Source organism: Oryctolagus cuniculus, chromosome 7 (genome assembly GCF_051225735.1).
Source record: "Oryctolagus cuniculus isolate XC-2025 breed Fujian yellow rabbit chromosome 7, ASM5122573v1, whole genome shotgun sequence".
NCBI classification, from domain to species: domain Eukaryota; kingdom Metazoa; phylum Chordata; class Mammalia; order Lagomorpha; family Leporidae; genus Oryctolagus; species Oryctolagus cuniculus.
In genome coordinates, this window is record NC_142873.1 from 21682228 (window position 1) to 21694329 (window position 12102).

The 12102-nt window shown below is 44.0% G+C and overlaps 1 protein-coding gene across 35 annotated transcripts in view; it reads left to right on the top strand.

Annotated features, from left to right (window-relative positions):
• KMT2C (lysine methyltransferase 2C) overlaps window positions 1-12102 on the top strand; it is a 291237-nt gene that overhangs the window by 71497 nt on the left and 207638 nt on the right. For all 35 annotated transcript variants that reach the window (XM_070077273.2, XM_070077277.2, XM_070077274.2 and 32 more), the window contains one exon: window positions 11705-11793. In XM_070077273.2, the coding sequence (XP_069933374.2) occupies window positions 11705-11793 (89 nt within the window). The remainder of the gene's footprint in view (window positions 1-11704; window positions 11794-12102) is intronic.

Consider the following 12102-nt stretch of genomic DNA (forward strand, 5'->3'; position numbering starts at 1 on the left):
CTTCCTTCCTTCCTTCCTTCCTTCCTTCCTTCCTTCCTTCCTTCCTTCCTTCCTTCCTTCCTTCCTTCCTTCCTTCCTTCCTTCCTTCCTTCCTTCCTTCCTTCCTTCCTTCCTTCCTTCCTTCCTTCCTTCCTTCCTTCCTTCCTTCCTTCCTTCCTTCCTTCCTTCCTTCCTTCCTTCCTTCCTTCCTTCCTTCCTTCCTTCCTTCCTTCCTTCCTTCCTTCCTTCCTTCCTTCCTTCCTTCCTTCCTTCCTTCCTTCCTTCCTTCCTTCCTTCCTTCCTTCCTTCCTTCCTTCCTTCCTTCCTTCCTTCCTTCCTTCCTTCCTTCCTTCCTTCCTTCCTTCCTTCCTTCCCTTCCTTCCTTCCTTCCTTCCTTCCTTCCTTCCTTCCTTCCTTCCTTCCTTCCTTCCTTCCTTCCTTCCTTCCTTCCTTCCTTCCTTCCTTCCTTCCTTCCTTCCTTCCTTCCTTCCTTCCTTCCTTCCTTCCTTCCTTCCTTCCTTCCTTCCTTCCTTCCTTCCTTCCTTCCTTCCTTCCTTCCTTCCTTCCTTCCTTCCTTCCTTCCTTCCTTCCTTCCTTCTTCCTTCCTTCCTTCCTTCCTTCCTTCCTTCCTTCCTTCCTTCCTTCCTTCCTTCCTTCCTTCCTTCCTTCCTTCCTTCCTTCCTTCCTTCCTTCCTTCCTTCCTTCCTTCCTTCCTTCCTTCCTTCCTTCCTTCCTTCCTTCCTTCCTTCCTTCCTTCCTTCCTTCCTTCCTTCCTTCCTTCCTTCCTTCCTTCCTTCCTTCCTTCCTTCCTTCCTTCCTTCCTTCCTTCCTTCCTTCCTTCCTTCCTTCCTTCCTTCCTTCCTTCCTTCCTTCCTTCCTTCCTTCCTTCCTTCCTTCCTTCCTTCCTTCCTTCCTTCCTTCCTTCCTTCCTTCCTTCCTTCCTTCCTTCCTTCCTTCCTTCCTTCCTTCCTTCCTTCCTTCCTTCCTTCCTTCCTTCCTTCCTTCCTTCCTTCCTTCCTTCCTTCCTTCCTTCCTTCCTTCCTTCCTTCCTTCCTTCCTTCCTTCCTTCCTTCCTTCCTTCCTTCCTTCCTTCCTTCCTTCCTTCCTTCCTTCCTTCCTTCCTTCCTTCCTTCCTTCCTTCCTTCCTTCCTTCCTTCCTTCCTTCCTTCCTTCCTTCCTTCCTTCCTTCCTTCCTTCCTTCCTTCCTTCCTTCCTTCCTTCCTTCCTTCCTTCCTTCCTTCCTTCCTTCCTTCCTTCCTTCCTTCCTTCCTTCCTTCCTTCCTTCCTTCCTTCCTTCCTTCCTTCCTTCCTTCCTTCCTTCCTTCCTTCCTTCCTTCCTTCCTTCCTTCCTTCCTTCCTTCCTTCCTTCCTTCCTTCCTTCCTTCCTTCCTTCCTTCCTTCCTTCCTTCCTTCCTTCCTTCCTTCCTTCCTTCCTTCCTTCCTTCCTTCCTTCCTTCCTTCCTTCCTTCCTTCACAGGCAGAGTGGACAGTGAGAGAGAGAGAGAGAAAGATTTTCCTTTCTCCGAAGCCAGGAGCCAGGTGATTTTCCTGGTCTCCCATGCGGGTACAGGGGCCCAAGCACTTGGGCCATCCTCCACTGCACTCCCAGGCCACAGCAGAGAGCTGGCCTGCAAGAGGAGCAACCAGGACAGAATCCGGCACCCTGACCGGGGCTAGAACCCGGGGTGCTGGCGCCGCAGGCGGAGGATTAGCCTAGTGAGCCGTGGCGCCGGCCAAGATCTGTTTGTTTTTAAAAATATATATATATATTTGACTGGCTGAAAGAGGGGAGGGGGAAAGAGAGGTAGAAAGGGAGAGAGCTCCCATCTGCTGATGTACTCCCCAAGTTCCCACAGCCCATCCAGAACCAGCACATGGGAATCACTGGGCTGAATGACTTCTTCTCTGTCTCCCACGCAGGTGCAGGGGCCCAAGAACTTGTGCCATCTTCTACTACTTTCCCAGGCCACAGCAGAGAGCTGGATTGGAAGAGGAGCAGCTGGGACTAGAACTGGCGCTATTATGGAATAACAGCACTGCAGGCGAAAGATTAACATACTGTGGCAGGGTGTTGGCCCAGCCCATTAAAAAAAAAATGACAACAGGATAAAGCAGTTGTCATGACAGAGACAGGCACAAAAGGCTTCAGAAGGGTATTAGAAGCCCAGCTAAAACTTAAAACTAAAACATAGGGGCTGGTGCTGTGGCGTGGCAGGTGGGGCAGTGCCCACATCTCATATGGGTGCTGGTTCAAGTCCAAGCTGCTCCACTTTTTATATATTTAAAAATTTTTATTATTATTTAAAGATATTTATTTATTTTAAAGTCAGAGTTACAGACAGAAGGAGGAACAGAGAGAGAGTTCTTTCATCTAATGGTTCACCTTCCAGTTGGCTGCAATGGCCGGAGCTGCGCTGATCTGAAGCCAGGAGCCAAGAGCCTCCTCTAGGTCTTCCACATGGGTGCAAGGGCCTACAGACCTGGGCCATCTTCTAGTGTTTCCCCAGGCCATTGCAGAGAGCTGGATTGGAAGTAGAGCAGCTGGGATCCAAATCGGCACCCATATGGGATGCTGACTGCAGTCAGTGGTCCTACCTGCTACACACAGCACCAGCCCCTGCTCTGCTTCTGATCCAGTAGAGGATGGTCCAAGTGCTTGCACCCTTGCACCCACCTGGAAAACCCAGAAGAACCTCTTGGCTCCTGGCTTCGGATTGGCACAGTTCTGGCTGTTGTGGCCATCTGGGGAAGTGAGCCAGCAGATTAAAGAAAGACCTCTCTCTCTTTATCTCTGCCTCTATAACTTTGCCTTTCAAATAGATGAATCTTCAAAAAAAAAAAAAAAAAAAAAAAGCCTAGGGAAAACAGCAGAAGATGACCCTAGTACTTGGGCCCCCACCACCCACGTGGGAGACCCTGCTGGAGTTCCTGGCTCCTGGCTTCAGCCTGGCTCAACCCCAAGCGTTGCTGCCCTCTGGATAGTGGACCAGCAGACACAAGATCCACCTCTATTTCTTCCTCTCTTTCTGTTACTTTGCCTTTCAAATACAAATAAATATATATTTTTAAAAATAATGCAGAAGGATATGTGTAGATGATATGAAGTGCTATGCCATTTTAAGTGAGGAGTTTAGTATCTGCAGAGTTTGCTATCTCTCAAGGTTCCTAGAAGCAATCCACCACGGTATGTTGTGGGCAACACAACCATATTTGATTTTGGTGTCAGGATAATTCTAATCTCATTAATTGAGTGGAGAACTGTGGCTTCCTATTTTCTGGAAGAGTCTGTAGAATTGGTATTATCTGATCTTAAAATGTTGGATTTGGGGCCAGCGCTGTGGCACAGTAGGCTAAGCCTCTGCCTGCAGTGCCAGCATCCCGTACAGGCACCAGTTTGTGTCCTGGCTGCTCCTCTTCCGATCATCCTTTCTGCTGTGGCCTGGGAAAACAATGGAAGATGGTGCTCATGGAATGCCCGTGATATCAGTTCAAACCTGTGGAATAATTATTTGTTTTTTTATGCATGAATGCCTTATTTCACTTAGAATGCCTTCAAGTTTCTTATAGTATAGCATATTTTCTAACATCTCCCATTTGAGCCTGCATTATCTGATCATATGTATATATTACAGTTGGCTTATCTATTTGTTAGTTGATGGACTCTTGGCTTATTGACAAATTTTAGCCATTACGAATAATGGTACTGTGATCATGGGCATAGAAATATCTGTTTAAATCTTGCTTTTGATTCTTTGGGTATGTAAATCCTTTTTTTTTTTTTTTTTTGAGCAGTTGCCGTACTGTTTTCCACAGAAGCTGTTTCACTTTTTTTTTTTTTTTTAAGATTTTATTTATTTACTTGAGAGGTAGAGTTACAGAGAGAGAGAGAAGCCTTCATCTGCTGATTCACTCCGCAAATGAATGTAATGGCAGGAGCAGAGCCAATCCGAAGCCAGGAGCTTCTTCCAGGTCTCCCACATTGGTGCAGGATCTGAAGAGGAGCAGCCGGGACACACACCGGCACCCATAAGGGATGCTGGCGTCACAGGTGGAGGCCCAGCCCACTAAGCTACAGCACCAGTCCCTGGTTGAGTTGTTTTTTAATTGTTGAATTTTAGGAATTCTGTGCATGTTATAGATACTACTACCATCTGGGATCCTTTAGTTGATTTTTGCTAATGTTTTGCTTTCAGTTTCGTTAATTTGAGCTCTTATTTCCTTCCTTTTGCTTGATTTGGGTTTATTTTACTTTGCTTTTCCAGTTCCTAAAGTGTATGCTCATACCATTGATTGTTTCTCTTTCCTAACTTACCTACTTCATGCTAAAATTTTTTCCAAAGCACTTTTTTAGCTGCATCCAAGTATTTTTGACATATTTTCATTTTTGCTTATTATAATATTTTCTAAATTCTCTGAGAATTTGTAATTTAGAAGAATATTGTTTAATTTCCATCTATTTGAACATTTTTTCTACTGTTTTTCTATTACTATAAACTGTCTAGTTTGATTACATTATCATCTAAGGACATGATTTTAACTTCTAAAAAGTGTTAAGGTTTGGTTTGTGATCCTATATATGACCTGTACTTCCTTAATGTTGATGTGCGCTCAGTATGAATGTGTATTCTGCTGTTGTCGAGTAGTGTTTTGTAAATGTTAATTACATCAAAATGGTTGATATTGTTGGTTGAGGTTTATTATTATTCTGTAGACAGACAGAAATCTTTCATCTGCTGGTTCACTTCTACTCCCCAGTGCTGGTAGTAACTAGGGGTTTGGCCAGATTGAAGCCTGGAGCCTAGAACTTAATCTAGGTCTCTCACCTGGGTGACAGAGACCCACATACTTGGGCCATCACCTTCTGCCTCCCAGGGTGTGCATTAGCAGGAAGCTGGAATCAAAAGTGAAACCAGAACTCAAACCCAAGCGCTCCCATCCTAGATGTGGGCATTCTAGGTGGCATCCTAACTACTATACCAAACCCTCTGCTGCTGATATTCTAATTCTGTCTGTTACTGAGAAAGGAGCAGTTTCTACTTTCCACTGTAGAATTTCTTGTTTCATATATTTTGAATTTCAGTGTTAATTGCATACACATTTAGAATTAGAATTATGTGATTTTGGTGAACTGACATTTTATCCATATGCAATGTCCCTCTTTATACTTGGTAATGTTTTTGGTTTTGAAGGTTTTTTTGTATATTAACATAGTAACTCAAGCTTAATTTTAATTAGTGTTTGCTTGGTATCTGTCTATCTTTAAATATGTCATTATGTGGGATTATATGGGAATACAGCATCTAGTTGACTCTTTTTTTTTTTTAAGATTTATTTTATTTATTTGAAAGACAGAGTTACAGAGAGAGGTAGAGACAGAGAGGTCTTCCATCCGCTGGTTTACTCCCCACATGGCTGCAACGGCCGGAACTGCACCTATCCAAAGCCAGGAGCTTCTTCTGGATCTCCCACATGGGTATGGGGGCCTAAGGATTTGGGCCATCTTCTACTGCTTTCCCAGGCCATAGCAGAGAGCTGGATTGGAAGAGGAGCAGCTGGGACATGAACTGGCGACCATCTGGGATGCCGGCACTTCAGGCCAGGGCTTTAACCTGCTGCGCCACAGCGCCGGCCCCTAGTTGAGTCTTTTAAAATAAGTTGATTCTGGGTGCTGGCATTGTGGTGCAGTGGGCTTACCCCTGCCTGTGATGCCTTCATCCCACGTGAACTGTGGTTTGAGTCTGCTCTATTTCTGATGAACCTCTCTGCTGATGTTCCTGGGAAAGCAGCAGAAGGTGGCCCAAGACCTTGGGCCCATTGCCACCCATTTGGAAGACACTGTGTTGCTCCTGGGTTTGGCCTGGCCCAGTCCCAACCATTGTGGCCATATGCAGAGTAAACCAGTGAATGGAAGATCTCTTTCTCACTCCTCTCTCTCTGAAATTTTGCGTTTTGAATATACAAATAAATAAATCTTAAAATAATTGATTCTGAAAATCCTATAATTTGTTTAGACCACTATGTTTAATATAATTGTTTATGTTTGTAGTTTGCCATTTATTACTTGTGTTACATTTTTTATTTATAAAATTTCCACTCAGTTATTCTTTGATTCTTTTATTTATTGATATGTTCTGTTTTAAATTTTAATTTAAAATTTAAATGTTTAAATTTAAAATTTTAAAACAGTTGTATTTGCTTGTATGAGCATTTTGTAATGGTAGCTTAGTGTTCATCAGTTTCAGCCTCTGTCATTTTTGTCATTGGCCCTTTTTTTCCCATATGATTTAATGTTTTTGTAGTTCTTTGTGTATCAAGTGATGTTGGATTTTTTTCTTGGACATTTTGAGTATAATGTTATGAAACTGAGTTTTGAAATCATTTTATAGAGATTGTTGTTACTTTTTGGCTAGGTAGGTACATGCTACAAGTTCCAAACCAACTTTGTGTGCACTGTCCTTATGTCATTTTAGTTCTCAACCCCTTTGCAGTACTCTCTGCAGTGTACTATATACTGTGTGTGTAGTCTGGCACTCGGTCAGAGTTCTTTTAGCTCTTCTCCCATTGTCTTTGTTATAGTCATTTTATTGCTGAGGATTAGATTCACATGTTGGCAGGTGGTAGGTGAACCAGGAGAGAGCTCTCTTTTCCTCCTTCCCTCTTTTTCTCTTTCTTTCAATTTATTTATTCTCTTTGAAAGGGTTCCAGAGAGGGAGGGGGAGAAAGAATGACACCTTCTGGTCACTGTTTCACTCCCCATATGGCCACAACAGCCAGGACAGGGCCAGGCTGAAGCCAGGAGCCAGGCAGGAGCTTCTTCTGGGTTTCCCATGTGGGTGCAGGGGCCCAAGCACTTAAGCCATTTTCTTCTGCTTTTCCCAGGCCATTAGCAGGGAGCTGGAGCGTAAGTGGGGCAACCCGGACGTGAACTGGTGCCAATATGGAATGCCAGCATAGCAGCAGCTTAACTGGCTATGCCACAAAGCCGGTCCTCTGAGAGTTCTCTTTCTCTCTGCGTATTCATGTTCCTGGATTTAGACTGCACTGAGTTCAGGCCATCTCATTGCTACATTGGCAGTTGAAAGGTAGAGTTGCAGAGAGAGAGAGAGAGAGATACACAGATAGATCCATTGATCTGTTGGTTCATTCTCCACGTACTTGCAACATCTGCAGCTGAGCTTGGCTGAGGCCAGGTTCCAGGAATTCTAGTGAGTCTGCCACAGGTATGACCAGAAACCCAAGTATTTGGTCCAACATCTGCTGCCTTCCAGGTTCATTAGGAGGAATCTGGATCAGAAGTGGAGGTGGAACTTAATCTCAGGCACTTTGATATGGAGTGTGAGTGTCCCAAGTGGTAGGTTAACCTACTTTGCCACACCACCTACAAATGTTTAGATTTTTATGTGTATATTTAAAGACTTTTCTACTGATTTTTTTATTCATTTGAGAGACAGATTTCTTCCATGTACTGGTTGACTTCCCAAATGTCCATGATAGCGGGGCTGGGCCAGGCTGTCATAGTCAGGAACATGCAGGTCACTCCTGGTCTCCCATGACCAGGTACTTTGACCATCACCTGCTGCTTCCCAGGATGTGCATTTGCAAGGAGCTGGAGTCAGAAGTGGACACTGAAGTGTGGGATGTCAGTGTCCAAGTGGTGTCTCAACCACTTCCATAGATTCTACCACATGGGTATTTTTAAAGTGAAAAATAGGCTATAATCTTATTTTCCTGTATTCTTTCTTGATTTGTTATGAGAATTACAATATCTTCAAAAAATGGGATGGTGTATTGTTCCAGTTTGATTCCTTGGAACAAGTGTATATTCATGGTAGATATTGGTCTTATTCAGTGTCTTTGGTTGATTTTTGCTATTAGTGTAAAGCTGATGTCATAGAAGTTGGGCAGTGTTCTTTTTTTTCCTGACAGGTTAGTATTATTCTCTTACGTTTGACAGAATTTCTCAAGAAAGCCATCCAGGCTTTGAATTATCTTTGTGGAAAGGTTATGATCATAAATTCAGTGTGTGTGTGTGTGTGTTTAAGATTTATTTATTTATTTGAAAGTCAGAATTACAGAGAGGCAGAGGCAGAGAAGGAGAAAGGTCTTCCATCCACTGGTTCACTCCCCAGATGGCCGCAATGACTGGAGCTGCGCTGATCTGAAGCCAGGAGTCAGTAGCTTCTTCTGGGTCTATCACAGGTGGAGGGGCCCAAGGGCTTGGGTCATCTTCTACTGCTTTCCCAGGCCACAGCAGAGAGCTGGATCAGAAGTGGAGCAGCTGGGACTTGAACCGGCACCCATATGGGATGCAGGCAATGCAGGCGGCGGGTTTACCTGCTATGCCACAGCAAACCCTCCCCCCCCCCCCCATTCACTCCTTTTTAATTCTATCTATTGTTATTACCAGACACTTGATACTATTAATATGATCACTTTAACACTTAATCCTATCTAGATGATCACTTTAACACAGTTTAAGATGACATTTTTACCACCCAGCTTAATAGAATTTGGGGTGATGGACCTATTACATTTTTTTGCTGACAACTTATATTTGTCTCTCTGTGGTCATTCCTTTTTCACCAAACTGTCATGGCTTAATTTGTTTTAAAAATTCATAATTAGTGTGTGTTTTCTTCATTGCAATTACCGTTATCATTTGTTCTGCTTACTGTGATTTACAGTGATTCAGTTGTATTTTAATTTTTTCTTCAGTAGAAGCTTAAATTATTGACTTGAGATTTTCTTTTTTAAAAAAGATTCATTTTATTTAGTTGAAAGGCAGAGTTAAAAAAAGGGGAGATATAGACAGAGATGTCTGCCATCTACTCTTTTACTCCCCAAATGGCTACAGTGGCCTGTGGCTGTGCTAAACCAAAGTCAAGGGTGTGTAACTCCAACCATATCTCCCACATGGGAGACAGAGAGGCCCAAGAACTTGGGCTATCTTCTGCCTTTCCAGGGGGCTGGACTGGAAGCAGAGCAGCTGGGACTCAAACTGGCTCTAGTGTGGAATGATGCCAGCATTACAGGTGGTGGCTTAACCACTGCGCCACAATTCCAGCCACAATAATTTTAATTTATTTTTAGTTATTTTAAAGGCAGAGAGACAGAGAAAGGAAGAGAGAAACAGAGAGACCTGGATTACCCAAACACCTGAAATAGCCAGAGCTGTCCAGGCTGAATCCTGAAACCTGGAACTCATTGTAGGTCTCCCATAGAAATGGCAGGAATCCCAAGTATTTGAGCCATCACCTGTTGCCTTCCACAAGTATTATTAGCAGGAAACTGGAATCAGAAGTAGAGGCAGCACTAAAAGCTAGCCACTGATAGATGGGATGCAGGCAGGCGCTCAAAGGGCATGAACTGCTATGTCATGCTCCCAATCCTGAAATAAATATTTTTGAGGAGTAACTGGACAGCTGATAAACTGATAGAAATTACAGACCAGATAGAACAAGTTGAAATAGGGTTTTGTCAAAAAAGTCAGTGATGGTCAGAGTAGTAGAGGATGAGAAACCCACAGTAGAAGCAAGACATTGATTTGGCGATAATTGAAAAACCCAGCTAAGCCGTATGTTTTTCAGTTTATTAAAAAATGGAAATTTGTAATTAAGAAGGACCCTGAAGGGAAAATCAAAAGTAAATTCTGGGCCGGTGCTGCGGCTCACTAGGCTAATCCTCCGCCTTGCAGCGCCAGCACACCGGGTTCTAGTCCCGGTCGGGGCACCGGATTCTGTCCCGGTTGCCCCTCTTCCAGACTAGCTCTCTGCTATGGCCCGGGAGTGCAGTGGAGGATGGCCCAAGTGCTTGGGCCCTGCACCCACATGGGAGACCAGGAGAAGCACCTGGCTCCTGGCTTCGGATCAGCACGATGCGCCGGCTGCGGCGGCCATTGGAAGGTGAACCAACGGCATAAAAGGAAGACCTTTCTCTCTGTCTCTCTCTCTCTCACTGTCCACTCTGCCTGTCCAAAAAAAAAAAAAAGTAAATTCTGCCTCCACAATACCTATATGAATAATTTCTTACTCTAATTTTCATAGTGTGATCCATGTTAGGATTACTTTATGGATTTCGGTTTTTGTATCCTTCGTTCTTTTTTCTAATTTATTTGAAGGCAGAGTACAGAGGAAGAGGAGAAAGATCTTGCATCTGCTGGTTCACCCCCTAAATGGCTGCAATAGCCAGGGCTAGGCCAGGCCAAAGCCAGGAGCCAGGAGCTTCTTTTATGTCACGAGGGGCTTCCTTCATGTTGCCAGGAGCTTCCTTGAGGATGCAGGAGTCTGCTTTTCCAGGCCATTAGCAGAGTGCTGGATTGGAAGTGGGATAGCCGGGACTCTAACCGGCGCCCATGTGGGATGCTGGCATTGGTGGTGGCGGCTTTACCTGCTGCGGCACAGCACTGGCCCCTAGAGAAAAGTCTTCCATCTGACTAAAAGGCCACAGTGGCCAGAGCTGGGCCGATCCTAATCAGAACCAGGAACTTCTTCTTGGTCCCCCACACGAGTCCAAGGGCCAAGCACCGCAGCCATCCTCTGCTGCCCTCCTAGGCAACAACAGAGAGCTGGCTGCAGGCTTGGAAGAGGAGTAGCCAGACCTAGAACTGGTGCTGATATGGGACATCAGCTCCCTCTCATGGCTTTTTTAACACATGGGTTTCTTACCCCTGCCACCACAATGAATTCTTTCTGTCTTTCTAGCACTATTTCCTTGTTTTTTTTTTTTTTTTTTTTTTTTTTTTGTTGTTGTTGTTGTTGTTGTTTTAATGATTGTGCTTTTCTTTGCCAAACTTTTACACTTTTTTTAAAAAAATAATTTATTTTATTTATTTGAAAGAGTTACAGAGAGAGAGAGAGAGAGAGGTCTTCCATCCACTGGTTCATTCCACAGATGGCTGGGACAGTCAAAGCTGGGCTGATCTGAAGCTGGGATCTCCCATGTGGGTGCAGGGGTCCAAGGACTTGGGCCATCCTCCACTGCTTTCCTAGGCCATAGCAGAGAGCTAGATCGGAAGAGGAGCAGCCAGGGCTTGAACCTGCAGGCCAGGGCTTCATCCACAGTGCCAACTCATATTTATTTTTATCTCAAGAATTTATTATCTTTTTTTTTTTTTTAAGATTTATTTATTTGAAAGAGTTAGAGTTAGAGTTAGAGAGAGAGAGATGCACTGGTTCACTCCCCAAATGGCTACAGTGGCCAGAGCTGAGCTGAGCTGAGCCAGAAGCCAGGAGCTTCTTCCAAGTCTCCTATATGGATGTGGGGACTTAAGCACCTGGGCCATCCTCCACTGCCTTCTCAGGCACATTATCAGGGAGCTGGATTGGAAGAGGAGCAGCCAAGAAACTAACTGGCACCCATATGGGATGCTGGCACTGCAGGCCAGGGCTTTAACCAGCCGCACCACACACTGGCCCCATTATCTTTTTACTGCAGTTTTTCTCCCAGCTATCTGCGTGGTTTACTCTTCCACTTTAGATCTCTGTTGAGTTGTTTCTTTATTTTATAAACTGTGATGTTATTTACGATGGTAGTTCATCCTTTATTCTTTGCTTTACATTCTTGATGTTTTACTTGTTTCCTGTTATCTGTTTGTCCTCAGTGAAATGGAATTTTGTTAAGGCAATGGAAAATACTCAACTTATTTTGTGTGCCTTCAAATTGTGCTTTATTTTGAGTATAAATCTAGGCCTTAAAATTTATCATGTATTTATTTTTTTGTTTTCAGGCCTCGAAGTAGAGGAAAAACTGCAGTGGAAGATGAGGACAGCATGGATGGACTGGAGACAACAGAAACAGAAAATATTGTGGAAACAGGTATGAAAACTTAATAAGAATTTTTAAAAGTACATAATAATTTGTGCCTGTCTATATACTACATTCAACATTTATGTGGCAATATATTATATTAACACTTGTCTATATACCGATCTTTAATTTTTAAATTTTTTTTGAAAGAGTTACAGAGAGAGGTAGAGACAGAGAGAGAGAGGTCTTCCATCCACTGGTTCACTCCCCAGGTGGCCGCAACGGCCAGAGCAGTGCTGATCTGAAGCCAAGAGCCAGGAGGTGTTCTGGGTCTCCCACACCAGTGCAGAGGCTCAAGGACTTGGGCCATCTTCTGCT